We start from the raw sequence: 26,335 nt of genomic DNA, 5'->3' as shown, positions 1-26,335 counted from the left end.
GAAGTTGAATAAAGTTTTTATTTGGAAAAAAAAAGATACAATGATTTGTGAAGTTTGAATTTAAGCGCCAATTCAAGATGGCGGTGATGAAATAAAAAAAAAAAAATAAATAAAATTAAAGAGTGTTTCAGTGTTGGCAACCTGGGCCACTCACACCAAGGTTTTTGGTACATATATTTTTCGAGCTTCTTTTTTGTAACAGCGACCAAGATGGTAAGTGAACTCTCAATAAATTTTTACAATTATTATAAATATTTGTGCAATTACCAATTCAAATCAATAATCAGTGGAAAAATATTAATTAGTTGAAAAAAACCAAGTAATATAGTGTGTTTTTAAACGTGTTTTTAATTTATTTGTCGATTTTGAAACTTTTTTTAATTGACCACCACGTGTCTATGTAATTTGTTGAGTGCTTTACTTTAATTGTTTTATTAATTTTCAGTCTACTCATAAGAAGAAGACAAGGAAGCTTCGTGGACACGTCAGTCACGGTCATGGACGTATTGGTAAGTTTTATATTGATTATAAATTTTTTAATTTAACTCATTTTTTGGGGGATTTATTAATTTGAGGTTATGTTTTATAAATGAGAAATAAAATTTATATCTTTGACAATTTAATTTTATGTTGATTAAAGATGGAAAGAGGCTAATGCTTTTTGTTTTTTTTTATGATTAAATAGGCAAACACAGAAAGCATCCCGGTGGTCGTGGTAATGCCGGTGGTATGCACCATCACAGAATCAACTTCGACAAGTACCATCCTGGATACTTTGGTAAACTTGGTATGAGAAATTACCATTTACGTAAAAACACAAAATGGTGCCCAGCATTGAACTTGGACAAATTGTGGACACTTGTATCTGAACAAACAAGACTCAAATACAAAGATGCCAAAACTGATAAAGTACCAGTTATCGATCTTGTCAAGGCTGGATATTACAAACTTTTGGGTAAAGGAAGACTTCCAAAACAACCAGTTATTGTCAAAGCTAAATTTTTCAGCAAAGAAGCTGAAGACAAAATCAAGGCTGTTGGAGGAGCATGTGTTCTTTGTGCTTAATTTGATGGTAATTGTTTATTTCATTATTATTATTTTTTTTTTTCAAGTTGTTTTTCCATTACAAAAATTATCATTGATAATGATAATTGACTGATTGTCTTGATAATTATTATTTAAACATATGATCATCACAGTTTCCATATTTAAATAATAAATCTTTTGTCTTTTGGATAATATGGTAATTGTATGTTGACAACATTCACAAATAAATAATATGTTGTCTTATAAATTATAAACAATAAGTCGACTATTATCAATGATAATTTTTCAAGTGAAAATACACTTATATTTTATTTATATAAATTTACATGATTATAACGAACGGGCGGTCAGAACGTGCGTACAAACACAAAAAACTCTGTTGATATACGTTCATCAAATGATTTTTATTTACTATATAATTTATTGCAATTTTCATTAAAAAACAAAATGCTTTAATATTTTTTTTCCATTTATTTGTTGCAGGTCGTAAAATGAAAAATATCCAATCAATAAACTAAATGTATAAAGACACAAAAATAAACACTCTAAAAACATACAATTTTACATTTGTTGATGTCATTTATTTAATTCATAAATTGTTATACCTAATAATTAATAATTTCTCTTTATTCTGATAATAAATGTATTGTAATTAATTTTTTTACTCATCAAGAATATAAACACAAAAAAAATTGAACAATTGTTTTGTTGAAAATGTTTGCGTATACCTTTAATTTTTCAATTGGTACACGCCAAACAATATCCACATTGTTATTATTTTTTAGCTCAATAAATGACCACGATAAAGCTTTAAGAAAAAAAAACGCTTAACATTTTTCTATGATTGTTGAATAAAAAATAAAAAATATATATCCATCAAACAGAGTTAAAATTTATAGATTTTTATTTTGTTAATTTATTAACAACAATTTTTCGTTAATAACTAATTAAATATATTTTTTTTTTTAACCTCAAAATTAGGCCTATTTAACCGGTAAAATTTTAATTCTTAATTTGTTGAGTTAAAATTCAAATTTATTATTTATTACTTATTTTGCTTTTCGAAATAAAAATCAATTATGATAAATGATTAAATGTACCTATATAGGTATTTATTAAATAAATAAAATAGTATTTCAATTTTATTTTTATTTGTTTAAAAATTCCCGCTTAAGACGCCATTTTGTATTAATTACCGTTCTCATTGGTTCTCATCCGGTCATTTTCCATAAGTATTCATAAGTATTCGTACACCAACACTACTCTAAAATCTTTTTTTTTCTTTCCTTTCCATTTCTTTTCCATGCTTTTCCAATTCGTCTAGTCTCTAGATTTCAGAATCAACACGGTGCAGTAAGTTTTTTATAAAAAAACAATTAGTAAAATTATTTTTATTGTAATAATTGAGAAAATATCTGCAACAAATTTTTATTATTATTAATTAATAATTGATTTCAATTGTTTAGGTGCAAACATTCGCCAATATGCAACTCCAAATCAGAGGTCAAGAGACACATGTTGTCGATTGTCAAGGCAATGAAACAATTGTTGACATCAAAGCTAAACTCTCAGCAATTGAAAGTGTTGGAACAACTGAGTTCACCCTTTACTGTGCTGGTGCACCATTATCAGATGACACTTGTGTTGCTGATTTAGCTTCATCCAGTCTTGATTTGACTGTTCCACTTCTTGGAGGTAAACAACTCAACATAATAATAATAATTATTATTACTATTATTTTTAATTATAAAACCAACTAATTCTGTCATTATTTTTTGTGTTAATTAGGTAAAGTGCATGGTTCTTTGGCTCGTGCCGGTAAAGTTAAGGGACAAACCCCAAAGGTAATTTTTAATACACCAAATTAAATATGTCATTAAGCATAATATTTTGATAATAATTAATATGTATGATTATTTATTTTATAGGTTGAAAAACAAGAAAAAAGCAAGAAAAAGACTGGACGTGCTAAAAGACGTATCCAGTACAACCGTAGATTTGTTACTGTTGTTCCAACATTCGGACGCAGACGTGGACCAAATGCTAACCCCAATTCATAGATATTTTCTAAATAATTAATTTATAATTTTCAACTTTTTAATCTAACTAAAATTTAAATTGGTTATTTAAATAAAAAATGAATAAATAAAAAGAAACTTTGTTAAAGTTTATTGAAGTTCTAAATAGCTACGAGTTTAGCAAAAAAAGATGTTTTAAATGTAAATTTTTTTTAAGATATTGTTAGGACAAATCTCAGGAAGTTGATGTACAGTTTTTAAATTGTAAATTTGTGCACATTGCTTGTACTGTTCACATCAGTTCACATAGAAAATCAAATGCAGTGATAGTTTTCCTTGTTATTATTTCTCTAGCATGAGCTGTTTTCAATCAATGCCGTCATTATCGAAAATATTGTCTTAAACTTGTATCGAAATTGTAAAATTTCATCAGCGAAATTATAAAAATAATTATTTTTATAAAACCTCTTTTTCTTATTATTAAATATTAATTATTATTATTATTATTAATTATTGAGGTGCAAATTTTTTATTATTATCGGTACAATAGCTCTCGTTTTTACCTTTAAAAAATCCGGCATTTTGTTTACACATTGTGTGCAGTGTGTTTGTGTGGGAGAGGGAAAAAAACAACAGCAAAAATGTCAACATTTATTTACTAAATAAATTACTATTCAACTATTAACAAAATTGTACAAGTGTAAATGAAAATTAAAATTAAATTTCGGAGTAAATATCTAAAAATAAAAATATAATTTAATAAGCAGAATAATTATACTCCAAAATATTAAAAAAACAAGGTTTGATATTTATAATCTAACCTCTAAATAGTGAAGTATATTTTGTACCTATAGTAATTATAATTGTTATTGAATATTATTTTTTTGTAGAATAAAATAAAATGGATTTCCAAAATCGTGCTGGTGGTAAAACTGGAGGTGGTGGTGTAGCATCTTGGTCAGAAAGTAACAGAGATCGTCGTGAGCGTCTTCGTCAATTGGCCCTTGAAACAATTGATCTTAACAAGGATCCATATTTTATGAAAAATCATCTTGGTTCATATGAGTGTAAACTTTGTTTAACACTTCATAATAATGAAGGTAGTTATTTAGCTCATACACAGGGTAAAAAACATCAAGCAAATTTAGCAAGAAGAGCTGCTAAAGAAGCTAAAGAAGCACCACAAACACTTGCACCAGAAAAACCTAGAGTTGAACCAAAAAAATTTGTTAAAATTGGTAGACCTGGTTATCGTGTTACAAAACAAAGAGATCCAGAAAGTGGACAACAAAGTTTATTATTTCAAGTTGATTATCCAGAAGTTGCTGATAGTGCTGTACCACGTCATCGTTTTATGTCAGCATATGAACAAAGAGTTGAACCACCAGATCGTAAATGGCAATATTTATTATTTGCTGCTGAGCCATATGAAACAATTGCATTTAAAGTACCAAGTAGAGAAGTTGAAAAAGCTGAAGGTAAATTTTGGACATATTGGAATAGAGATACTAAACAATTTTTCTTACAATTTGCATTTAAAAATGAAAAACCATCAATTGGAAAAGTACCACCACCACCAGTACCACTTATAAGACCTGGACATGGTAATCAAATGATGGGAGTACCACCACCACCAAGACCACCAATGTTTAATCCAGTACCACCACCTCCATCAATTCTTGCTGGTGGTATGCATATACCACCACCTCCACCACATCATAATATTTAATTATCATCAATTTATTATCAATTTTTCATAATAAATTTTAATTATTTAACAAAAAAATTGTTTCGTTTTTCTTTCATGCAATAATTTGTCTTCTTTTTTTTTTTTGTTTATTGTTTAATACACATGGTATAATAATTATAATAATATTTTTATTCCTAATCATTAAAAACAATTTGTTTTTCATTTTCTTTTTTTTTTTTTCATTTTAAATTTACAGTTAAGGTTAATTTATTATTTACAAAATGTTTGCAAAATTTTAAGCTTATTTAATTTTTTTTTAAACTAAAAAATGATTTTATGGATTTAAAAAATTTCTCTGATGTCTTGATAATAAAATCTGTATCCCAGGCAACGTTGAAATGTTTCGTTTGGTCATCAACAGTTTTGGTGTGAAAAAAATATCAGTACAAGGTAATAGAAATAAAATTATTTAAACAAATAAATCAGCTAATTGCAATATGTATAAATTAGAAAAAATATATATTGTTAATAATTAGTATGTTGTTGTTGGTTTTTTTTTAGTTGGAAACTTGATGGTGTCTGAAGCAAATAAATATATGACTGATTTGGTTGTCTGATGATTTGTAAATGTTAATCACGAATAGCTAAAGAAAAATTTATTTGTTGCTATGGTTCATTCGCTTATTCAGTTTATAATAAATTACATGTTCCATCATTATTATCATTTTGGTGTCACGAATGAGGATGTCGTGCAGCTAAAATGTACATATAACTAAAAAATATTGATCATCATATATTTTTAACAAATTAAATATCCAAATAAATAATTATTCTTTATTCTTATTTCAGGTTTTATATTATGTTTCGATTTTTTAATTGGCAATTAAATATTAAATAAAAAGTAAATTTATAAAAATTACAACAATAAAAAGAAAAAAAATAATAAAAGGTTCGTGACAATAAACTTTTAAAAAATTTCTTCTTTTTCTTTTCAACTGGATAATTAAATTTACAAAAAAAAAAAAAGATTTATAATTTTTTTTAGGTCAATTTAAAGATAGTAAAAAAAAATATTATTTTCTTATAAATTAAATAATTTTAATTTATTTACAAATTTATTTTTTTTTTTGTAAAAAGAAAAGAACAAGATAAAAAATTATTATTGTCTTTTTTTCGATTTTTTTAATATCGAGAATTATAAATTAAGATAAATAAAATAATTTCTTTTATCTACTAATATTCATCAATATAACGTCGCGTGCCTTGCTCGATATCGTCGCCACGAAATTCTGATACACGCTAAATGCTCAACAAAATAATAAATTTTTAAAACAATATAATAATAATTTTTTTTTGCTGATATTTGTCAGTTTATTTGTTCACTTGATACAGTACAGATGTTAGCTCGTTTTAATTTAAAAATTTCTTTAATATATCAATTGAAAAATGTTGAATCGAAAAAGGGTAATTAATAAGTAATTCGAAATTACATTAAAGTAAAATTAACTTTGATAATTTCGATTTCAGGGAGGTCTTACAAGGACCAGAAAAATGGCTAAAAAAAATGCACCAGCTGCTCTTCAAACTGAAGTTACAAATGACGATGAATGGGCTAAAATATTAGAAAGAAAAGGTCTAGTAGGTGAGATAAATTATTGTCCAATAAATGAATTAACAAACTAATTAATAATTATTTTAAGTTGTTGATATTTATTCGGACTGGAGTGGACCTTGCAGCGGAATGGTAAGTATTCTTAAAAAAATCAAAATGGAAATTGGAGGTGATTTACTGAGTTATGCTACGGTAAATATAATTAAAAGATAAAAAATTAATTAATAATTAATTAATCTAGTTAACATTGTATGGTTATTAATTTTTAAAAATTTTTTTCAGGCAAAATGTGATAATATAACTGATCTTGAACGTTTTCGAGGCAAAAGTGAACCAACTTGGATGTTTATTCATGTAAATTTATCAATAAAATTTATCTAATTTCAATTGAATAATAATTTTTATTTTTTTAGAATGGTATGATGGTCAATTTAATGTTTGGTGCATATTGCCCAGAACTACAAAAAATGTTAACTGACGAATTACAAAAAATTCAAAATAACGAAACTCATGAGTTGGTTTTTATTAAAAAAAAAAAACTAATAAATATTAAATACACAAATTGAAATATGTTTTTTATATTTAAGATTTTGTATACCAGTTAATGAGAGAAGTCCAGAGGAACAAAAAAGATTAAAAATAATGGAAGAAGAGCGTTTAGCAAAAGAACAAGCAAAAAGAGCTCAAAAAGGTTTGCAATATTTTTCATGTTAAAAAAAAGAAATATAAATAGGTAATTGAATAAATATATTATGAAAATTTTTTAATATATAAATAACAGAGGCTGAATTAAAATCCCAATATGAAGCTGAAATAAAACATTTAGAAAATTCATTGATAAATGAAACTTGTCTTTTGTTGTATCCATGGGTTTTCAAAGATGAAGAAGGACATAAACGTGATAAAAAATCAAGTATACCATACATGGATTTAACTGAAAATGTATTACCATATAATTATACAATTGAACAAGAATTGAGAAAACGATTGGATGAAGATCTTGTCATGTCGATGCTTCAACACGTAAGTAAAGAAAAAAATTAATTAACAAAACAAAAGAGTATATATTTATTTTGTTTTCGTTTACTAGTCTGATTGGGAAATAACACCAGAAGGTATGCAGCTATTTACTGAAGGAAAATGTATGTTTATGAGATTAAAAGTAAATGAAAATCGTCCAGAGATGGATGTTGAAAGATATCTTCTTAGTTTGTTATTTGGTGAGCCAATATTACCACCATTATTTACACAACTTCCTGAAGGATGGTTAGTATTTAATTTTAAATAAATTACAATACATTATTCATTGATTAATTTGATTGATTAATTTATTTCATCAAGTTTTGGTGAACGTCATAAGCCAGCATCAATTCCACTTGGCAAGGAAAATTTAATTTTTCCAGTTGTATGGTCACCATCAAATCCATTGAATAAAATTATGGTTTTTAAAACTATTTTTCAAAAATATCTTGATACTACATATCCTGTAAGTATTTATTTAATTTTATTAATTGTCAATTTATTAATCATCAATTTTTTCATCGATACAAGTACGAGGATAAAACAGAAAAAACACCAATAATGGTATTCAAGTATGATAGTACAAGAAAAAATGAATTAAAAGTTGTATTGGAAATGCAAGAATCAGAAGTATTGAATTTTGGTATATTTGAACGTGATAAACCACCAGAAGCTAAATTAATAGCAACAACAATTGATGAATTTGATGAAAAGATTGAAGAAAAAACTGGGTAATATTTTATTTTCTAATTATTAAATAATATGGCTGTTTAATTTTTTATTTTTGTACACAATTTTCTTTTTAGATTTGAAACTTTTGTTTGTGTTGTTAAAAAAGTTGGATCAGAAGCATTTTTAACATTTGCTGGTATTGGACCTTATCATGTTAGTGAAAATCCTGAAACAGCTATTGAAGAATCTAAATTATATTTTCCTGATGTGACTGGTCCAGATGAACAATCTGATGATGAAGAAAAATTAGAAGATGCTGATGGAAATAATGAAGAACAAATTGTAGTAACAGAATCAAATGAACAGATTTAAAAATAATTGAATCATGCTGGTAATCATCAAGAAACATGTTGCTTTTGGTAAAATATATTTTATTGATCATTAAAATTTTACTATTTGTCAGTAAGTTAACATTATTTATTACAAAAAAAATTAAACAAAACAAAATACAATTAAATATATAATTGTTAAAATAATTAAACAATTAACAAGTATTCTTTTTTTTCGTCAATGAAATAATGGTAAATGTCGTAAACTTTTAATTTGTGTACGACGATTATTTTTAGTAACAACAACTGATTTATTATTTTTACTATTTTGTGTTTTTATTATTCTTGGATCAACTGGTAACCAGCCATAAATTTCACCAGTTAATAAACCAGATAAAGATGTAAAAACACTATTAAAATCATTGCATTGTTTATGTTTTAATGATAATAAATTTGTACGTGATGCAAATATTTCAATCATTGAATCAAGCTCTTGAATATGAATACTCAATTTTGGCATTATTAAATACTGTTGTACTTTTTCATCACATCCATTCATTTTATTTAATAAATGATTTATTTCATTGCAATATATTTTACCTTTAATAATATATTCTTTGTCGTATAATTCTTCACCAATAACTAGTGATATTTGTACAGCAGATGTTTCATTTTTAATTGTATTCATTAATGATGTCAATGGTAATCCATAATTTGTTTTACTAGCAACGAAAAAACCAGCATGTTCATCTGTTAGCTAAAATTAAATATTATTTATTAGTAATTATTTACATATATAATTTAATATATTTTTTATTTTATACCTTTTTAGCCATTTGTTTCCATGAATATTTTATTTTTTCAGTAAAAATTATTATTCTTTTTCTCTCATTGACTGGTAAACGTCCTGCCAATATTATCAATGATTCTAATTTGCTTTTTAAATTACCTGATAGGTTGTTGAAGTTTTCATAATTATTATCAAGCTCGGTTTTTATTAGTAGACACTGAGGAATTTCAGCACGTAAAATTGCATGCTAAAAATAAATATTAATTTATATTTTAAAGGTTTTTAATTAATACTAGAAATTATTTATTTTATTACGTTTTGAATTAGCGTTTCGAGAAGGCTTATTTGATCAGAAAGAATTATATATTCACCAGGATCACAGTCAACAAGTTCCTCTTGCTCCATGACAACTTAATGAATTAAAAAAAAATTTATGTTTTATAAACAAATGAAAATACTTGAAGTAATTTCATTGAAAAATAAAAAAAACAAATGACTTTTGATTTATTTGTGTAATTTTCTTTAATTTGTTTTATTTAAATTGTTTTTTCTTCAATTTATTTTTTGAAAATTAATTAACAATAATTTTTTACAATTTTTTTTATTGTTAATAATATTATTTTTTATTGTTTAAATTAACATATTTAATTACCGAAAATTTGACTATATTTTATATGACGTTTTTTGTTTTTTATTTTCATTCAAATGTTCTACTTTTTTTTTTTTTAAATGCGAATAGTTTTTAACTTTTGATACAGCTGATAATAATTATATCAATTTATTTTTTAAATAAATTGATTATATACAAAATTTACAAATTTAAATATTATTTTAAACTAAATTTACATGAAAATTATAAAAAAAGAAACAATAATTATTTTATAATTATTTAAATAAGAAAAATAATTTTTATAAATATATTTCATTTATTAATGTGTACTTTTATTATTTTTCAATTAAAATTAATCCCATTTTTTTTTAATCCTCAGTAAATTAACTGACGAAAAAAATTCGTACAATTTTTTTTTTCCATTAATTTTTTTTTTTTGACTAACGACGCATAATTGTTATTAACTAAATTTTTTTTTTTTCATAACTAAATAATTTTTACAATTATTATTAAAAGCCTAATACTACCTACATTAAAATTACGCAATGATTTATTTTTGTTATAAAATTTTTTGGCTATTTTTAAAACAAAAAAAAAAAAATTAAAAAAAAAAGCGCGAGGTACAATTGTATATTTAATATTAAAATTCTCCTATTAAAAAAAAAAAAAATTTACATATTTAAAACAACAACAAAAAAAACCAACATTTAAATAATCATAAATTATTTAAATTATTTTAAAATTTACCTAAAATTGTTACAACTAAAACAAATAACAAATAAGTTAAAAAAAAAAGATATTACTATAAACAATTTCGTTTTAGTTTAATTAATTTTTTATTGTTTTTATTTTCATACGTGTGAGTGTATATATATATGTATATTTATATAATAATGTATGTGACTTAATAAACAATAATGATTAAGCATGACACCATCAAGCCCCATAAAAAAAAAAAATGAAAAAAAAAAAAAAAAAATTCAAATTTGAAATAATAATTTTGTACAAATAGCTGTACAAATCAGAAAAAATATCAATATTAAAAAAAAAAAAAAAATTTATACAAATTTTAATATTGTATTCAGTTCTGCTTGGCAATTTTTTTTTTTTTTACACCATTATAACAAGCATTTTAGCATTAATTATTGAGGTGGGAGTAAGTCAATTTATCCAGTCAAAAATTACATTGATAAAGGCATATTTATATTTAACTAATTGTTTTATAATGAGGACGGATTTACGTCTCGCAATAACACCGGAGTAACTTAATTAATCGAGTCTTTATTATTTTTTTTTCAAAAATAAATCACATGCAATTTCATCATTGCACATGAATGCCATGTAAAAAAAAACTAAAAAGACACGTTATTTATTTAAAAAAAAAAAAAAAATCCCACACTCTCATACAATAATTAATGACACTAATTGTTTCTTTCTTTTTAATTTTACTTAATTATTATTATTCATTAGAACGTCGTAATAAATTCAAAAAAATAAATAACGATCATGTAAATTTTATTTACATGATTTTAATTTATATCGAAATTTATTTTATCGTTATTTATTTTGATAAATTTTTCATGATGAAACTTAATTATTTTGTCTATTGATCAAAAAAGCAAATTATTATTAATTTTTTTCAGATTATAATATTGCTTTACGGTATTTTAACCGTTTTTGTCGGTAAATTTTCATAATATTATTTATTCATTATCATTGTGAACAGCATAATATCCTATTTGTTTTTTTCACTTGTTTTAGCTAGTGTTATAATTATCAACATTGTTATTATAATTAAAATAAAAATAGTACATTTTATCTACGTTGCCAATGATCACGTGATGAATGATTATTATGATATCTGTATGGATGATTTCTATGATTACTACCACCCCCATGACGTCCACGACTATTACTTGATGTATTGTAATAACTACTTCCATTACGACGATGATAACCACCGCTACTTGAACGATTATTCCATGATTTACCATTTTGATATTCTTGAAATGGATTGTAGCCAGGATTTGAACGTCCATCATATTCACGATGACTTTTAATTTTTCTACATCTACCACGATCCATTTCTTCATCATCTTCATCATAATGACGTTTACGTTCTTCACGTCTTTCATTGTCGACTTCACGATCCAAATGTGTCCTGTTTCCATTCCAACTTGTCACTGTTGTATTAAACAAAAAAATTAACAAAATAACTATATATTTTTAATAATAACATAATATCTTCATATAAATGTTTTTCTTCTTTCTTCAATTTGAAGAAAAAAAAAAAAATTTTCCAACTAAATTATTGCTATTTAACAATAAAAAATATATGCCAAATGAATTAATGATCAACATGTATTTCAAGGACGATATGAAGAAAAGAAAATTAGAATTTGTGAGTAAATGAATAAAAAAAAAAAAATTGAAAAATATATTAAGGAATCCAAATGCCAATTGATGATTGGTTTTTAGTGTTAATTGAATTTTTTTTAAGATAATATTTTGGGATTGGCTTGATATTAATTCCAGACGCACGGGCAGCAATAATACAGCAAGCTCGACAACGATGAGTTGAAGTGCTTATTAAATTTTTCTTGCTTCCCTGCGTTGTTGAATTTATTTGTCTTGAGGATATCATGGATATTGAGGATAATTTATTAGAAGAATTAGAAGAATTAGTAGAAGTAGTAGTAGTAGTAGTTGTTGTTGATGATGTTGTTGATGTTATTAATTTTGTTGTTGTTGTTTTTGTTGTCATAATACTTGGCAATTTTTTATTGTTGTACTGACCCGATGGATTGCCGTAACCACGATTTGACATCTTGAGTAAATGTGATACTGTTTCTGATCTATTTGTACCATTGAAACTTCTTGGTGCTGCTGCACTTGGTACTGATGAATTTGTTGTTGTATTATTTGATTTTTTATTATTAGTATCATCTCTGAAATAATTAAATTAATTGTATTAATAATTTAAATTAATTTATATAATATATACATTGTTTATAATAAAACAAAAAAACATACTTGTTGTTATCAGTGACAGACCACCCATTTGGTGTTGCTGCTGATGCTGGTGAAGGCACATCTTTTGATACTTCCCAGCCATTAATACTACTTGCTGCTTTTGTTAAAACTCTATCATCTGGACAAGTTTTTATTTTAATTGGCTGTTGTAATTTATCTTTTCCATTTGTTTCTGTTTTATTTTCTGTTTTACCATTTTGTTGTTGTTGTTTATCAACTGTTAATTTATCATTACCATTTTTAATATTATCATTACCATTTGTCGTACTTGCTGACAAGGCACTTGATTTTTGAGGTAAATTTGAAGATTTTATTGAGGCTTTTGAGGTTTCTAGTTTAGCAACATCTTTTGTTGTTGTTTTAGCAATTCCATTTGTGTTATTATTAACTTTATTAGTGTTGTTGGAACTATTATTATTATTACTACTATTATTGTTATTATTATTTAATGTATTTATATTTTTAACTGTTGGTGTTGTTGTTGCTGTTGTTGTTGTATTATCATCTTCATCACTTGAGCCATCATATGGTACCAAGCTATTACCAGTATTTAATGTTTTACTATTTTTAGTAAGTATTACAATTTTTGGTTGTGATTTATCATTCATTTTTTGGGGTGGTAATTGTGGGCCAATGAAATTTGTTGATGATGATGATGGTGGCGGTGGTGGTGGTGGTAATTGTGGTCCAATTATTGGCATATCAGGTTCACGTGTTTTACTAATACCATTTGTATGACCATTTTTAATAGCTGGTGTTGTTGTTGTTGTGGTAATAGCTGATGTTGATGGTTTTGGACTTGTTAATTTTAATGTATTACAATTATTTGTAATAGTTTTAATATTATTATTATTTAATGTATTGAGCTTTATTGGTTGATTATTAATTAATTGATTATGTGATGATGATTCCATTTCAAATATCATAATATATGGATTTGTATTCATGACATTTGAAAAATTAATTGAACGTACTGATGCATCATCAAATGTATAATATTGTCCAGTTGATACTTGTGCAACAGCTGTATAATGACCACAATTAACAGATGGTCCCATATGTGTTACAATTGACATTAATTTATAATTTAATTTACGTGTTTGTTCATTATTTTCACGCCATAAATATTGTCCCATATCAATTGTTTGTTTAAATCCAATATGACGTGATATTTTACCACCAAGTACACTAAAACGTTTAAGCTGTACACATAAAACTTTTGGTGGTTTTTCTAAACTAAATTGTTTTGTTGCTGGTACACGTCTTTTACATGATTCACATTTATAATCATTATTATCAAGTTGTTCACGACTAAAATAATTTGATAATGCTTCATCAAGTGTACTTGCTTTTCTAATATCAACAAGTAAATCTTGAAAATGTGAAAATGTTGTTGATACATAACGACAATGAAGACATCTAACTTCAGTACGTATATAACCACCAAATATTTGATTAATTGGTGTTGTTTCTTTTGAATAACTATCAAGTTTACTTGCTTTATCACGATTTAAATATGCACGTTCCATACCCTCAAGAAGATAACGTAAAAATTCATGTGCATCTTCTTGTTGTCCTGGTACCATTGTCCTGCATATTACTATGAAAAAAAAAAAAACAGACAAACAAACAACAATTGTCAATTAATTTTCAATCTTTTTAATATAAAAATATCTATATTTTTATACTTACATTTAAGTTTGTTACAAATATAAAATGGTTTAATAGCATTGCCAGATTTTTGATGACTAAATTGAAGTGTTTTTGCCATGGCACAAATAAGGCACTCTCCTCCACCACCTCCTATTAATTAATAAATTAATTAATCAACGAAATATATAAATAAATATAATATTAAATTAATTATGTTACCATTTTGTTCACATTTTAAATTATGATGAGTATCTGATAATAACCAATTAACAAGTGCTGGTACATGAAATAATGCTTGTAATGTACTATTTAAATAACATGTATTACCAACATTATACATTCCAGCACCAACTGGAAATGTACCTTTCCATCCAAGTTGTATTTTATCTGATGGATATAATATTACACTTGGTTCTGGTAATGATGGACCATTTTTAATTTTATTATTATCATTTTTTTTACGTAATAAAACATTATTATTTTCTTTCATTTTATCATTATTATTATCCATTTGATTATTATTATTACGTTCATTAATTTTAGGTAAACTTAAGACAGTATATTTTGTCTTAAGATTGTCCAATACATTTGATTGATAATCATCAATTTTTTCATATTTTATTTCACTTTGTAGTATTTTTGATGCACCACTTGTCAATGATATTGATACATCATCACCAGCTGATTTTGTTCGTCCAATATCTAATGATTGGCGTATTGCTGCCGCAACTGGATCACAAACTGCAGGCATTACTTTAAATTATTTTATCCTCATTTAAAATTTCTATATTACAAATACAATTCACGTATTTTTACAATAATTTCTGTAAAACAAAAAAAAATATATATATTTAGGTTAATCAATCAATAGAAATATTTTATAAACACTTTTATTTTTTTATTTTTTTCAAGGTTTAAATATGTCAATGGGAAATATGGTAGATAATTGATTTACCTGAACAATCAATATAACATTGAATTATTAATTTATAATTGTAAATAAAAATTATGGCGGTGAGCACGCGGGCAATTGTAATCACATTGTTTACATCACATTTAGAAAAAAAAAAAAAAAAGGAAAAAAGCTGTTAAATTTTTTAGAGCTTTATGTTTGTATAATTATTTAACACAATAAGTAGATTATTAAATAAATTTTATAAAATTATTATTATATATTAACACAATCCCGCGTAAAAAAATATGCCGGATTGTCGGCTGAATGATGATGGGCGCGTGTCGGCTCAAATTTTATCTCTCTCTCAACACCATATCCAACATGGTCATATTTACTTGATCATATTTTTAATTTACACTAAATAATACTCACCATTTATCCAACACACAATATTTTTTAAATTTAAAATTAAACACTGTATTTTAATTTTAATCACTTGTATATCATTGTGTAGTTTTTAATTATTTTTTTTCGATATTTTATTTTTTACTCCATATTTTTTTTGGTATATGGTAGGGAAATAATATATGTGGAATAAAAAGAGAGAAACTCTATTAGGCTATTGTACAACATTGCCATCATGGCCAATTTGATCGCCATCTTGAATCCGGTTCTTTTTTTTTTTTTTTTTTTTCGAGAAACCGGACGTCAGTCAAATCAACAACTACTCCAATTTTGTTAAAAAAAAAATATTCTATTTTTATATATTTTATATGTATGTTAATTAAATAAATAATTATTGTTTAATTAATTATTTTAATTAAATTTTATCATAAATTAAATTATATTTTTCTTTATTTTTTAAATTTTATTTTTTTTTATTTAAGAGAAAATTATAATAAGATAATTAATGTTAAATTTTTTTTAAAATAATTATACAAGAATATATTGTCGTTTATTTTTGTAATTTTTGGAGTAATTTTTTTTTTTATTACTTGCTTTATTTACTATTGATTATTAGGAGATTGGTAAATATATCCGGTTCTATGGTGTAATGGTTAGCACTCTGGACTTTGAATCCAGCGATCCGAGTTCAAATCTCGGTAGAACCTGAGCAAAAGATTATTTTTTGCATTTTTTTTTTATATTATAATATTACCACATAGTAGCTATAGAAATTTAATATTATTATTGAATGATTTATTTAAAAAAAATATGTTATATTCAATTTAGAATTTGACTATTCGCACCCTGATTTTTTATTCTATTCCTAAATGATCAAATTGTCCTTGACTTTTCGTCTAGGTAGATTTTATTTTACTTAACATGGACATTTGCTTAAAAGCTTTGTATTTTAATGGAAAAAAAAGTTTAATATGCTAACAATTGTCAAGTAGCTGGAGGTATTTCGCTATACCTCGAGGATTTTTATCAAGAAGGTAAAAAATGATAAGATTCGTGTTACAAGTTGTTGAAGGTTTTTAATGGAAGACACAAGTGTAAATTCATTTGACACGTGGAAATTAAATATATTGATTTTTATATAACACATTGCTATTTAATTTTAACTTTTAACTACACAATTTTTTAATTATTCTTTACGTTTAAAATTAAAATTTATTTAAAAATAACATTCTATTGTGGTAGTTTTAATATTGAAATAGAGAGGTCTCTAGTGTTCTTGCAAAGCATGGCAAACTAGCATGCTTGTAGTCTTTTGGATGCTTTTGGAGAGCTTTCAGTCAACACTCAACAACAGTCAACAACATATTAGTCAACATGTTTGGCCTATTACGACAACCATTACTAAAATCTGTTAGAATTGCACAGTGTAAGTTTATTAATATTGTCTAGGTTAATTTTTAAATTTTTTAAAATAATAATAAATTGATTAATTGTTTTAGTTGGTGTTAAAAATTTTGCACAACCGATCCCAAGAGTATTCCAAAAATCATATGGAAGATTTCGAAGGACTGAAAATGTGATTCACAAGTACGATTATTCCGAGAAAACAAACTTCATGGTTGCATCATTTGGAGGGGACATGACCCTACTTGTACTTTGCGCCATTATCTGGTTCAACATTTTCATGATGGTAAGTTTTATATTCATTAACCTATTTTATTTTTTAATAACTGACAATGGATTATCAACTTAAATTTTTTTACAGATACAGAGTGATCCAGAGAAACCACAAACCAACAAAAAAAAAAGTCCATACATGATTCAATTCCACCAGTGTACTATAACTATCAACAACTTCTATTTTGGGCAATCACCACAAACAATAAAACATAAATAAAACTATGATTTTATTTTTTGTAATCAACAAGTAATAACTAATAAGCTACTTGTGATGAAAATTTAATAATATTATTGGAACAGTTGTTGAACAATTAATAATAGTAAATATCAATTTTTATTATTTTTAATATTAAATAATGTTATAAATTGATTTACAAAAATCAATTCACTTGATTAATAATTGTTAATAAATGCCATTTATAATAAAATATTATTCAATAAAATATGTCATTGTTATTGTTGATAAAAATGTTGTTTGGAGCTATGAGCTTGATGAGCCTTGATTTTTTTCCTTGATTATTCATAAATTTGCATGAAATTCTATCAAGTTTTAGTACTTGATAGTTGATATCCATCTATATATTATTTAAATCATTTTTCCCAATTAAGAATTAAAAATATGATTATTTATTTATTTTCATTTTTGATACCAATTTTACCCGCGTTAAATTAGAAATGATTGATAGTGCTATCTATGTAACAGCAAATGCACTACACACAATATATTTTTTTTTTCTCTCTCCATTGATTATTTATTTCACTCGTGGACACTCGTGGAGAGAAAAAATAAAATAAAAATGAGAGCAGACAGTAAATAAATAAATAAATAAATAAATAAATAAATAAATAAATAAATACTTAATTGTTAATAATAAATGCAAAAAATAAATATATATTTATAATAAACAAAAATAAAAATACATTAACAATAACAACAACAAGAGGTAAATAAATATAAAAATTATTAAAATATAAACAATTAAATAATTACATAAACATAACATAAAATAATTTTTAATAGTATATAGGTATAAATTAATAAAATACAAAATGAGCATTGATGATAATAATGGAAATGGAGTGATGGTAGTAAAAGCTCAACCAGTAAGAAAAATATTTAAAGCTCCATTAAGAATAACAAAAATACCACAAGAATTACTAAATGATCCATTGATAAATGCAGCATCATCAGCATTACCAATAAATTATAATTTTGAAATTCACAAAACAATATGGAGAATACGTGAATTAAAAGCAAAACAAGTTGCATTACAAATGCCAGAAGGTTTATTACTATATGCAACAACAATTGCTGATATTATTGAAGAATTTACTGATGCTGAAACAGTTATAATGGGTGATGTTACATATGGTGCATGTTGTGTTGATGATTATACAGCTCGTGCATTGAATATTGATTTATTAATTCATTATGGACATTCATGTTTAATACCAATTGATCAAACTGATGGTATAAGGGTACTTTACATATTTGTTGACATTAAAATTGATACAGCACATTGTATTGATTGTCTACAAGTAACATTACCAATATTAACTAAAATAGCACTTGTTAGTACAATACAATTTGCTGGTACACTACCAGTAATTGCTAGAGAAATGAGAAATGCTGGTTATGAAGTTACAATACCACAAAGTAAACCACTAAGTCCTGGAGAAGTAATTAATTTTATTTTTCATAAATTACGTTTTAATTTTAATTGATATTTATAAATAATGATAATTTATTTTTATTTAGATACTTGGATGTACATCACCAGTAATACGTTGTGCTGATGCATTGGTATATCTTGGTGATGGACGTTTTCATCTTGAAGCAGCAATGATTGCAAATCCAAAACTTCAAGCTTACAGATATGATCCATATGAAAAAAAATTAACTGAAGAATTTTATGATCATGTTAGCATGAAAATAAATAGATTAAATGCTATTGAAAATGCTAAAAATGCAAATACAATTGGCTTGGTACTTGGTACACTTGGTAGACAAGGTAATCCAAATGTATTAAAAGTACTTGAAAAAAAAATTAAATTAGCTGGTAAAAAAACAGTTAATATATTATTATCAGAAATATTTCCTGATAAAATATCAATGTTTGATCATATTGATGCATTTATACAGGTAATTAAATTAATATTTTTTCATCAAGTAAATTAATTTATAAACATTATAAAATATATCTAATTTTTTATGGCTTTTTTTTTTTCATTTTATGATAGATTGCTTGTCCAAGATTGAGTATTGATTGGGGTACAGCATTTCAAAAGCCATTTTTAACACCATATGAGGGTGCAGTAGCACTCAATGTATCGAAATATGATCATGATAAACCATACCCAATGGATTTTTATGCGTCAGCAAGTCTTGGACCCTGGACACCCAATCACAAACCCATTGATCTTGAAAAACAAACTGACACATGTTGTGGTAAATGTAAAGACAAGTAATCAATTATTTATTAAATTAAATTTTCATTTTTTTTTTATATATCAAATTAAAATAACGAAAGCAAAAAAGAATTTTTAATCAATATTTGTATAAATATTATTTTATTTTGAATAATATATATAAAAAAATTTTAAAATAACATTATTGACGTTTTATTTATTTATTTTTTACAATAAACTACTTGTTGTATTTTAATTTATGACAAATAATTATTATTATTTAATATTAAAAGCATAGATTTGATAGGACAACGGATGTAGAACGTGTCTCTCCCTCTTCTATCGCCCTTGATTTTACATGGTCCCCAATCCCCTGCTGTACAAACCACCATTGCAGACTGGGTAATGGATATTTATTATTATTATTATTGCATGTATATAATAATCCACCCTCCGCGTGGGTGAATTACGTCATACGCCCACCTGTAGCCTGATAATTTTACCGGTTAATTTAACAAAATTATCAAAAAAAAAATTATTTAAATTAATTTAATTATTTAAATTAATTTAATTATTATAAATTTTATTAATTAAAAATAATAAATTATTATTTTTATTGATTATAAATTCAAAATACGTAATATGATAATTTATTTTTTATTTTGTATAAAATAAATTTAAATATCATAAATATAATATATATTTTATATCATCCCTCTCAATAACTCAACTTAAATCGCATCACCAGGGTGTATTTGAAATATCCGGTGTAGGAATAAGAGGGGTTGTAGGCGGCGCCGACCGCACCCCGACGTCGCGACGTCAGTCGTCGTTTTAACGTGGCTCAACAAGTATCTATACTCCCAAGTAACACAAAGTCATACTTATAAACAAGATATTTTATTGATAATATTTAAAATATTTTTTTTTTTTTTTTTTTTTATTTTGTTTTGTTTAAGTAATTTTATTATTTATTAATTATTTATTGGTAAGTAATTTAATGATTATTAAACTAGTGTTTTATTTATTTTTTTTTTCATTTGAAATTAATCATTTTTATTTATCAGGTTTAAAATTATAAATATTGATAGAAATAAAAAAAATGAGATCAGAAGTTACTAATGAAGATTGTTCAAATGACAAATGGTCATTTAATGAGACAAATACAAGTAGTAAAAATTTACGTAAAACAACGAAAAAAATTGAAAGACATAATTTAAAAAAAATTAAAAAAACAACAACATCATCAAAAGTTAGTACACCAAGGGAAAAAACTCTCAGGAGACTTGAAAGTAATGAAAGAGAACGTATGAGAATGCACAGTCTCAATAATGCATTTCAGGTAAATAATATTAATAATAATATTAAATAATAATAATAATGATAACAATAATAAAAATGTAATTGTAATATAATCGAAGATTAAAAAAAAAAAAATCACATGTCCTTGATTGATATTTTTTTGATTGAATTTTAATCTAATCATTTTTATTGTTTTTTTTTTTTTTTTTATTATTATTATTTATTTACAGAGTTTGCGTGAAGTTATACCACATGTTAGTAAAGAACGTCGTTTATCAAAAATTGAAACATTGACATTGGCTAAAAATTATATTGTTGCATTGACTGATGTTATATGTGCAATGAGAAATGATGATAATCAAAAAACTGATACACAAATTAATATTATTAAAAACAACGAAAAAAATGATAATAATTGTTTAATTAATACACCAAATTCATCAAGATCAACAACTCCAATAATTAATAATTATTGTAATGATAAAAATGTCAATTTAATTTGAAATAATTATTAAAATAATGTGTTTATTTTTAATTTTCAAGGTGAGACTGAAAGTAAAATTATTTAGTAAAAAAAAGAGTGTTAATTTTATGAAATTTAAAATTCATCAACGAATATATTTATATCATTAAAAATAATATATATTTGAATTTAAAATTATCAGCTTTATTGTCCGCCAGTAGCATGTATTCATGAAAAAAAAAAAAAAAAAAAAGGTGCCAAAGAAGAAAATAGATTTATGAGATAAAAAAGGGAACAAAAAAAAAAATGATTTTCAGTATTATCATCGAGAGCTAGGACAAACGATAAATATATGAAATAAATTTTTAAAAATATTTTTTGAATGATAAATTTAACGTAATGAAATTTAAAAAAAAAAACCCCAAATACAAAAATTATTTGCAGCTTTTATTTAAAAGATGATTTAAGTGGAAAAAAAAAATAATTAAATGCCTAGAAAAATGCCAACGCTTATTCAAAATAACTGTAGAGAAAAAAAAATAGAAAAAATAGATAAAAAATGTCAAATTTATAGTGATTAATATAAAAATATTTTATTTATTATTTATCAATATTTATAAATATATATAAAATGTTGTGAATCATAAATATAACTAAGAAATAAATAACATATAATTTTAATGATAAATTAATAATTATTAACAAATTAAATTAATAATAAAGCAAAGAAAAAATGAATAAATAAATATATATAAATAAACAAAAAGCTAATTAATTATTTAAGAAAATTCAAGTTACATTTTTCACATTAAATCATCATTATCACTGTCAATTCCATAATTCATACTTTTGTTACTGTATAAATTAAATTTATCAGTTTTATTTGGATCATCATCATCATCATCATCGTCACTTTTATCATCATCACGATTATCATCATCAATGTCATCATAATCATTGTTTCCTTTCCAACATGATCCAAATGTTATTGTTGATGTTTCTAGTGTTTCTAAATCAACAATAACTGCTTGTTGTGTTTCAGAAAATTTTGGTATACTTATGAGTCTTATATTTTGTCCTTCGTTACCTATAAAATAACCAAATTAATTTATTATCATATTCAAATTTAAATAAATAAATGAGTTATTAAAAAAAGTGTGAGAAAAGTTTCTTTAATTTTTTAACATAAAAAAAGAATGAAGAAAACTTATTGCCATTCAAATTATAAAATTTATATTTATAAACTTTAATAGAGCTGTTAAATTTACATATTATTATATTGAAAGAATATGAATATATGATAATAATACATACCAGTTATTAATTTCGAATCATACTTATCCATGTTACCAACAAAATAAATATCTGGACATTCAATCATAAATGGATCAGAAAATGACGCCAAATTAAAGTTTTTTCTAGCCATTCTAATGGTGATAAATTAAACAATGATGATACTTTCATTATATCACGAATAATTTGTCCACTTGAACCAGCAACAATTTTATCATCAATTTTACCAATCCAAGGATTTGTTGTTACATTTAAAGTTTTATATCTATGTAAATAATTAAATATTTTCAATGATTTTAAATTAACTTTTATAACGAAAAATAAATTAAGCTAATACTTTGATGATTTTGGTAATATTGCTGGATGGATTGGCTGTTGTGGAAGAGAATAATTTGTTGGATCACATTCACCAGGCATCACCAATACACAACAAGCTTGTACAATTTCATTGACAATATCATCAAATCTATTTGCAGCAAGTATTGTATCTTTAGCTGCTGCAGTGTATTTATTTTTTGGTCCAGAAAATCCAGTATGTTCAAATGTTTCAATTGTTCCTCTCATACTATTTCCTATTTAAATAATATTTATTTTTGTAATTAAAGTTAAATAAAAAGTAATTCATTAAGTATTATTTTTACCAGCAAAAATTACTTGACAAATTGAACCTGAATTTTCTTGACTATCATCATTACCAGCAATTCCAGTTATCCATTCAGTTAATAATTCAAATTGCATTGAATCAGGTGTATTATATAAATCAAGTCCTGATAATAATAGTAATTTTTTACTTGAATATTTATCAGAAAATAATGATGATGATGAAGACGTTGATACTGGAGATTTAATATCTATTGTTGATATTTTTTTTGGACATATTCCAGGTAAACAATAATCTTCTACCTGTAATTGCAAATATTTTTATTAACAAATATATATTTCGAAGTTAATTGTTGTTGATTTTTTTTAATACCCAAAATGTTCCATCATCAAGTTGATAACCAAGTACAGCACAAACAACACCAGTTACTATTTCCATTGGATGAACATGACCACCAGATAACATAACACGTTGAACTTCATCCTCAATGTATAGATTATCTTTTTCAGTAGAAAAAAATTTTGAAGCTGGTTGAGATTTTACTTGGGCTTCATCAGCGTATTCTTTTAATATTGATGGTTTTAATAATTGATGTTTATAAATTGTACCGATTATTATACTTGATTCATGATGATCTACTAATTCTGCTAAATTTTTTATTGTCAAAATTTTGTAATCACCTGGAAATGTATACAAGTTAAATAGTCAATGAGTTTATGTGATTTATGGATACTGTATTTTTGTATTTATTTATAAAAATTGTATTATTACCCCATTTTGATAAAGCGTTTTTTGTCAAAACATCTCTTAATGCTTTCAATCGAGCATTGTAAATTTTGGAGTATTGTTTATCATATTTTTTATCTTTTGATAATTTAAATCTTTTGAAATCTTCAAATTCAATACATTTTCTTTCTTGCACAATATTTTCAGTAACATTAGTTAATGACATTATTTTAATTTTATCAATAAACAAATTATGTTTGATTTTAAAGTATGTCAATTTTCATTGTGTTTTTATTTTTATGTTTATTTTTTTATATCTCATTATTCGTCAGCTGATTTGTTTCAGTCGGTAAGACAGATTAGAGAAAGAGAGAAAAAAAAAAAGAATAATAATGATAATCTAACATGAGGCTTGGTTTTCCGTGGTTTTCCGTGGTGCTTTGTGGGCTTGTGGCACTGCCAACACATTTTATGCATTTTATTACACAAATTCAACATGGTGAGTAAACATGAGTAAACTAAAAATATTAAAATATTATATCCGAGTGTATCTATGTAATCATTATTTAAAATTACAATACGATTAACAAATATTAATTATGAAAATAATATTGTTAAATACAATTATTATATTTTAATTATAAATTTATATTTATTTAGTTGTTTTATTAATTTTCAGTCTACTCATAAGAAGAAGACAAGGAAGCTTCGTGGACACGTCAGTCACGGTCATGGACGTATTGGTAAGTTTTATATTAATTATAAATTTTTTAATTTAACTCATTTTTTGGGGGATTTATTAATTTGAGGTTATGTTTTATAAATGAGAAATAAAATTTATATCTTTGACAATTTAATTTTATGTTGATTAAAGATGGAATGAGGCTAATGCTTTTTGTTTTTTTTTATGATTAAATAGGCAAACACAGAAAGCATCCCGGTGGTCGTGGTAATGCCGGTGGTATGCACCATCACAGAATCAACTTTGACAAGTACCATCCTGGATACTTTGGTAAACTTGGTATGAGAAATTACCATTTACGTAAAAACACAAAATGGTGCCCAGCATTAAACTTGGACAAATTGTGGACACTTGTATCTGAACAAACAAGACTCAAGTACAAAGATGCCAAAACTGATAAAGTACCAGTTATCGATCTTGTCAAGGCTGGATATTACAAACTCTTGGGTAAAGGAAGACTTCCAAAACAACCAGTTATTGTCAAAGCTAAATTTTTCAGCAAAGAAGCTGAAGACAAAATCAAGGCTGTTGGAGGAGCATGTGTTCTTTCTGCTTAATTTGCTGGTAATTTTTTATTTCATTAACTTTTTTTTTTTCAAGTTGTTTTTCCATTACAAAAATTATCATTGATGATGATAATTGACTGATTGTCTTGATAATTATTATTTAAACATATGATCATCACAGTTTCCATATTTAAATAATAAATCTTTTGAATAATATGGTGATTATATGTTGACAACATTTACAAATAAATAATATGTTGTCTTATAAATTATAAACAATAAGTCGACTATTATCAATGATAATTTTTCAAGTGAAAATACACTTTTATTTTATTTATGTAAATTTACATGATTATAACGAACGGGCGGTCAGAACGTGCGTACAAACACAAAAAACTCTGTTGATATACGTTCATCAAATGATTTTTACTTACTATATAATTTATTGTAATTTTTAATCAAAAACAAAATGCTATAATATTTATACGTAATGTTTCAGATTCAAATAAGCAGTCATCGATTTTGCAAATGATGATTAGCAGCTCTTGGATAAAGGACAACTTGGATCATGTCTAAGCTAAATTCATCAGCACCAAGGCTGAAGACAAACTCAAGTCTTTTAAAAGAGAACATGCTCTTTCTTCACAACTGTTAACCCATGAGTTTTTATATACCACTTTTAAAATATACTCAATATATTTTGTTGATACTTTTTTTTTCTTTTTTTTTTTTTTTTTTTACATTTGCAAGAACATTATCAACAAAAGCTAGATGTATTTTTATAATTGATTATTATCAATAAAGAACATAAAGTCTGTATGAATATATGTTGACAACAA

General features: G+C 24.7%; 10 protein-coding genes, 1 non-coding gene and 1 pseudogene across 14 annotated transcripts; 9 read left to right on the top strand and 3 right to left on the bottom strand.

Annotated features, from left to right (window-relative positions):
• The first annotated feature begins 124 nt into the window (after window positions 1-124).
• LOC122849617 (60S ribosomal protein L27a-like) lies at window positions 125-26,335 on the top strand. 2 transcript variants are annotated; one of them, XM_044148387.1, is made up of 4 exons: window positions 125-213; window positions 446-509; window positions 686-1,072; window positions 25,996-26,335. In XM_044148387.1, exons 1-3 carry the CDS (start codon window positions 211-213, stop codon window positions 1,063-1,065), a joined length of 447 nt encoding a protein of 148 aa, XP_044004322.1. In that variant the 5' UTR covers window positions 125-210; the 3' UTR covers window positions 1,066-1,072; window positions 25,996-26,335. The 2 variants fall into 2 exon arrangements, with proteins under 2 accessions (XP_044004322.1, XP_044004321.1); XM_044148386.1 differs by lacking the exon at window positions 25,996-26,335 and adding an exon at window positions 1,531-1,659.
• On the top strand, window positions 2,278-3,198 carry LOC122849626. The gene is made up of 4 exons (XM_044148395.1): window positions 2,278-2,400; window positions 2,514-2,742; window positions 2,836-2,891; window positions 2,976-3,198. The coding sequence occupies exons 2-4, from the start codon at window positions 2,532-2,534 to the stop codon at window positions 3,105-3,107; spliced, it is 399 nt and encodes a 132-aa protein (XP_044004330.1). The 5' UTR covers window positions 2,278-2,400; window positions 2,514-2,531; the 3' UTR covers window positions 3,108-3,198.
• Window positions 3,670-4,851, top strand: LOC122849592 (splicing factor 3A subunit 2). Its single transcript, XM_044148359.1, has 2 exons — window positions 3,670-3,865; window positions 3,956-4,851. The coding sequence occupies exon 2, from the start codon at window positions 3,967-3,969 to the stop codon at window positions 4,792-4,794; it is 828 nt and encodes a 275-aa protein (XP_044004294.1). The 5' UTR covers window positions 3,670-3,865; window positions 3,956-3,966; the 3' UTR covers window positions 4,795-4,851.
• Window positions 6,142-8,444, top strand: LOC122849576. Its single transcript, XM_044148336.1, has 11 exons — window positions 6,142-6,219; window positions 6,283-6,397; window positions 6,456-6,559; window positions 6,650-6,721; window positions 6,781-6,881; window positions 6,955-7,058; window positions 7,149-7,390; window positions 7,458-7,633; window positions 7,709-7,853; window positions 7,919-8,118; window positions 8,194-8,444. Exons 1-11 carry the CDS (start codon window positions 6,202-6,204, stop codon window positions 8,429-8,431), a joined length of 1,515 nt encoding a protein of 504 aa, XP_044004271.1. The 5' UTR covers window positions 6,142-6,201; the 3' UTR covers window positions 8,432-8,444.
• Window positions 8,445-9,604, bottom strand: LOC122849593. The gene is made up of 3 exons (XM_044148360.1): window positions 9,494-9,604; window positions 9,213-9,425; window positions 8,445-9,145 (listed from the first exon to the last, which is right to left on the bottom strand). The coding sequence occupies exons 1-3, from the start codon at window positions 9,581-9,583 to the stop codon at window positions 8,627-8,629; spliced, it is 822 nt and encodes a 273-aa protein (XP_044004295.1). The 5' UTR covers window positions 9,584-9,604; the 3' UTR covers window positions 8,445-8,626.
• Window positions 10,835-15,836, bottom strand: LOC122849546 (ubiquitin carboxyl-terminal hydrolase 36). Of its 2 annotated transcripts, none has more exons than XM_044148282.1 (6): window positions 15,802-15,836; window positions 14,694-15,298; window positions 14,514-14,624; window positions 12,822-14,421; window positions 12,585-12,736; window positions 10,835-11,971 (listed from the first exon to the last, which is right to left on the bottom strand). In XM_044148282.1, exons 2-6 carry the CDS (start codon window positions 15,223-15,225, stop codon window positions 11,604-11,606), a joined length of 2,763 nt encoding a protein of 920 aa, XP_044004217.1. In that variant the 5' UTR covers window positions 15,226-15,298; window positions 15,802-15,836; the 3' UTR covers window positions 10,835-11,603. The 2 variants fall into 2 exon arrangements, with proteins under 2 accessions (XP_044004217.1, XP_044004216.1); XM_044148281.1 differs by lacking the exon at window positions 15,802-15,836 and adding an exon at window positions 15,430-15,542.
• On the top strand, window positions 16,410-16,481 carry Trnaq-uug. The gene has a single exon. It is a non-coding gene; the product is annotated as a tRNA-Gln (tRNA).
• On the top strand, window positions 17,100-17,745 carry LOC122849638. The gene is made up of 3 exons (XM_044148408.1): window positions 17,100-17,200; window positions 17,274-17,464; window positions 17,540-17,745. The coding sequence occupies exons 1-3, from the start codon at window positions 17,149-17,151 to the stop codon at window positions 17,669-17,671; spliced, it is 375 nt and encodes a 124-aa protein (XP_044004343.1). The 5' UTR covers window positions 17,100-17,148; the 3' UTR covers window positions 17,672-17,745.
• LOC122849581 (2-(3-amino-3-carboxypropyl)histidine synthase subunit 1) lies at window positions 18,243-20,063 on the top strand. 2 transcript variants are annotated; one of them, XM_044148343.1, is made up of 4 exons: window positions 18,243-18,398; window positions 18,476-19,134; window positions 19,214-19,597; window positions 19,696-20,063. In XM_044148343.1, exons 2-4 carry the CDS (start codon window positions 18,505-18,507, stop codon window positions 19,921-19,923), a joined length of 1,242 nt encoding a protein of 413 aa, XP_044004278.1. In that variant the 5' UTR covers window positions 18,243-18,398; window positions 18,476-18,504; the 3' UTR covers window positions 19,924-20,063. The 2 variants fall into 2 exon arrangements, with proteins under 2 accessions (XP_044004278.1, XP_044004279.1); XM_044148344.1 differs by having other exon boundaries at window positions 18,351-18,398; window positions 18,483-19,134; window positions 19,696-19,979.
• On the top strand, window positions 20,966-21,734 carry LOC122850601 (class A basic helix-loop-helix protein 15-like). The gene is made up of 3 exons (XM_044149735.1): window positions 20,966-21,205; window positions 21,396-21,639; window positions 21,709-21,734. Exons 1-3 carry the CDS (start codon window positions 20,966-20,968, stop codon window positions 21,732-21,734), a joined length of 510 nt encoding a protein of 169 aa, XP_044005670.1.
• Window positions 22,429-24,529, bottom strand: LOC122849575 (annotated as a pseudogene).
• On the top strand, window positions 24,650-26,335 carry LOC122849618 (60S ribosomal protein L27a-like). Its single transcript, XM_044148388.1, has 4 exons — window positions 24,650-24,747; window positions 24,928-24,991; window positions 25,168-25,554; window positions 25,996-26,335. The coding sequence occupies exons 1-3, from the start codon at window positions 24,745-24,747 to the stop codon at window positions 25,545-25,547; spliced, it is 447 nt and encodes a 148-aa protein (XP_044004323.1). The 5' UTR covers window positions 24,650-24,744; the 3' UTR covers window positions 25,548-25,554; window positions 25,996-26,335.

Source organism: Aphidius gifuensis, linkage group LG2, assembly GCF_014905175.1.
Source record: "Aphidius gifuensis isolate YNYX2018 linkage group LG2, ASM1490517v1, whole genome shotgun sequence".
NCBI lineage: Eukaryota > Metazoa > Arthropoda > Insecta > Hymenoptera > Braconidae > Aphidius > Aphidius gifuensis.
The sequence above is the reverse complement of the archived record's forward strand: the minus strand, read 5'-3'. Positions and strand labels throughout refer to the sequence as shown.

What these genes read in the sequence shown, in the direction of transcription:
- LOC122849617 (XM_044148387.1), top strand. An exon ending in TCACGGTCATGGACGTATTG is followed by an intron (nt 510 to 685) that starts GTAAGTTTTATA and finishes ATGATTAAATAG; the next exon opens with GCAAACACAGAAAGCATCCC.
- LOC122849626 (XM_044148395.1), top strand. Translation starts at nt 2,532, where the DNA reads ATGCAACTCCAAATCAGAGGTCAAGAGACACATGTTGTCGATTGTCAA. An exon ending in GACTGTTCCACTTCTTGGAG is followed by an intron (nt 2,743 to 2,835) that starts GTAAACAACTCA and finishes TGTGTTAATTAG; the next exon opens with GTAAAGTGCATGGTTCTTTG. An exon ending in TTAAGGGACAAACCCCAAAG is followed by an intron (nt 2,892 to 2,975) that starts GTAATTTTTAAT and finishes TTTATTTTATAG; the next exon opens with GTTGAAAAACAAGAAAAAAG.
- LOC122849592 (XM_044148359.1), top strand. Translation starts at nt 3,967, where the DNA reads ATGGATTTCCAAAATCGTGCTGGTGGTAAAACTGGAGGTGGTGGTGTA.
- LOC122849576 (XM_044148336.1), top strand. An exon ending in AGCAAAAAGAGCTCAAAAAG is followed by an intron (nt 7,059 to 7,148) that starts GTTTGCAATATT and finishes TATAAATAACAG; the next exon opens with AGGCTGAATTAAAATCCCAA. An exon ending in ATCTTGATACTACATATCCT is followed by an intron (nt 7,854 to 7,918) that starts GTAAGTATTTAT and finishes CATCGATACAAG; the next exon opens with TACGAGGATAAAACAGAAAA.
- LOC122849593 (XM_044148360.1), bottom strand. Translation starts at nt 9,583, where the DNA reads ATGGAGCAAGAGGAACTTGTTGACTGTGATCCTGGTGAATATATAATT. An exon ending in TCGAAACGCTAATTCAAAAC is followed by an intron (nt 9,426 to 9,493) that starts GTAATAAAATAA and finishes ATTTATTTTTAG; the next exon opens with CATGCAATTTTACGTGCTGA. An exon ending in GGAAACAAATGGCTAAAAAG is followed by an intron (nt 9,146 to 9,212) that starts GTATAAAATAAA and finishes ATTTAATTTTAG; the next exon opens with CTAACAGATGAACATGCTGG.
- LOC122849546 (XM_044148282.1), bottom strand. Translation starts at nt 15,225, where the DNA reads ATGCCTGCAGTTTGTGATCCAGTTGCGGCAGCAATACGCCAATCATTA. An exon ending in TTTAAAATGTGAACAAAATG is followed by an intron (nt 14,625 to 14,693) that starts GTAACATAATTA and finishes ATTAATTAATAG; the next exon opens with GAGGTGGTGGAGGAGAGTGC. An exon ending in TATTTGTAACAAACTTAAAT is followed by an intron (nt 14,422 to 14,513) that starts GTAAGTATAAAA and finishes TTTTTTTCATAG; the next exon opens with TAATATGCAGGACAATGGTA.
- LOC122849638 (XM_044148408.1), top strand. Translation starts at nt 17,149, where the DNA reads ATGTTTGGCCTATTACGACAACCATTACTAAAATCTGTTAGAATTGCA. An exon ending in ATCTGTTAGAATTGCACAGT is followed by an intron (nt 17,201 to 17,273) that starts GTAAGTTTATTA and finishes TAATTGTTTTAG; the next exon opens with TTGGTGTTAAAAATTTTGCA. An exon ending in GGTTCAACATTTTCATGATG is followed by an intron (nt 17,465 to 17,539) that starts GTAAGTTTTATA and finishes ATTTTTTTACAG; the next exon opens with ATACAGAGTGATCCAGAGAA.
- LOC122849581 (XM_044148343.1), top strand. Translation starts at nt 18,505, where the DNA reads ATGAGCATTGATGATAATAATGGAAATGGAGTGATGGTAGTAAAAGCT. An exon ending in AACCACTAAGTCCTGGAGAA is followed by an intron (nt 19,135 to 19,213) that starts GTAATTAATTTT and finishes ATTTTTATTTAG; the next exon opens with ATACTTGGATGTACATCACC. An exon ending in ATATTGATGCATTTATACAG is followed by an intron (nt 19,598 to 19,695) that starts GTAATTAAATTA and finishes ATTTTATGATAG; the next exon opens with ATTGCTTGTCCAAGATTGAG.
- LOC122850601 (XM_044149735.1), top strand. Translation starts at nt 20,966, where the DNA reads ATGAGATCAGAAGTTACTAATGAAGATTGTTCAAATGACAAATGGTCA. An exon ending in GTCTCAATAATGCATTTCAG is followed by an intron (nt 21,206 to 21,395) that starts GTAAATAATATT and finishes ATTTATTTACAG; the next exon opens with AGTTTGCGTGAAGTTATACC. An exon ending in TCCAATAATTAATAATTATT is followed by an intron (nt 21,640 to 21,708) that starts GTAATGATAAAA and finishes TTAATTTTCAAG; the next exon opens with GTGAGACTGAAAGTAAAATT.
- LOC122849618 (XM_044148388.1), top strand. An exon ending in TCACGGTCATGGACGTATTG is followed by an intron (nt 24,992 to 25,167) that starts GTAAGTTTTATA and finishes ATGATTAAATAG; the next exon opens with GCAAACACAGAAAGCATCCC.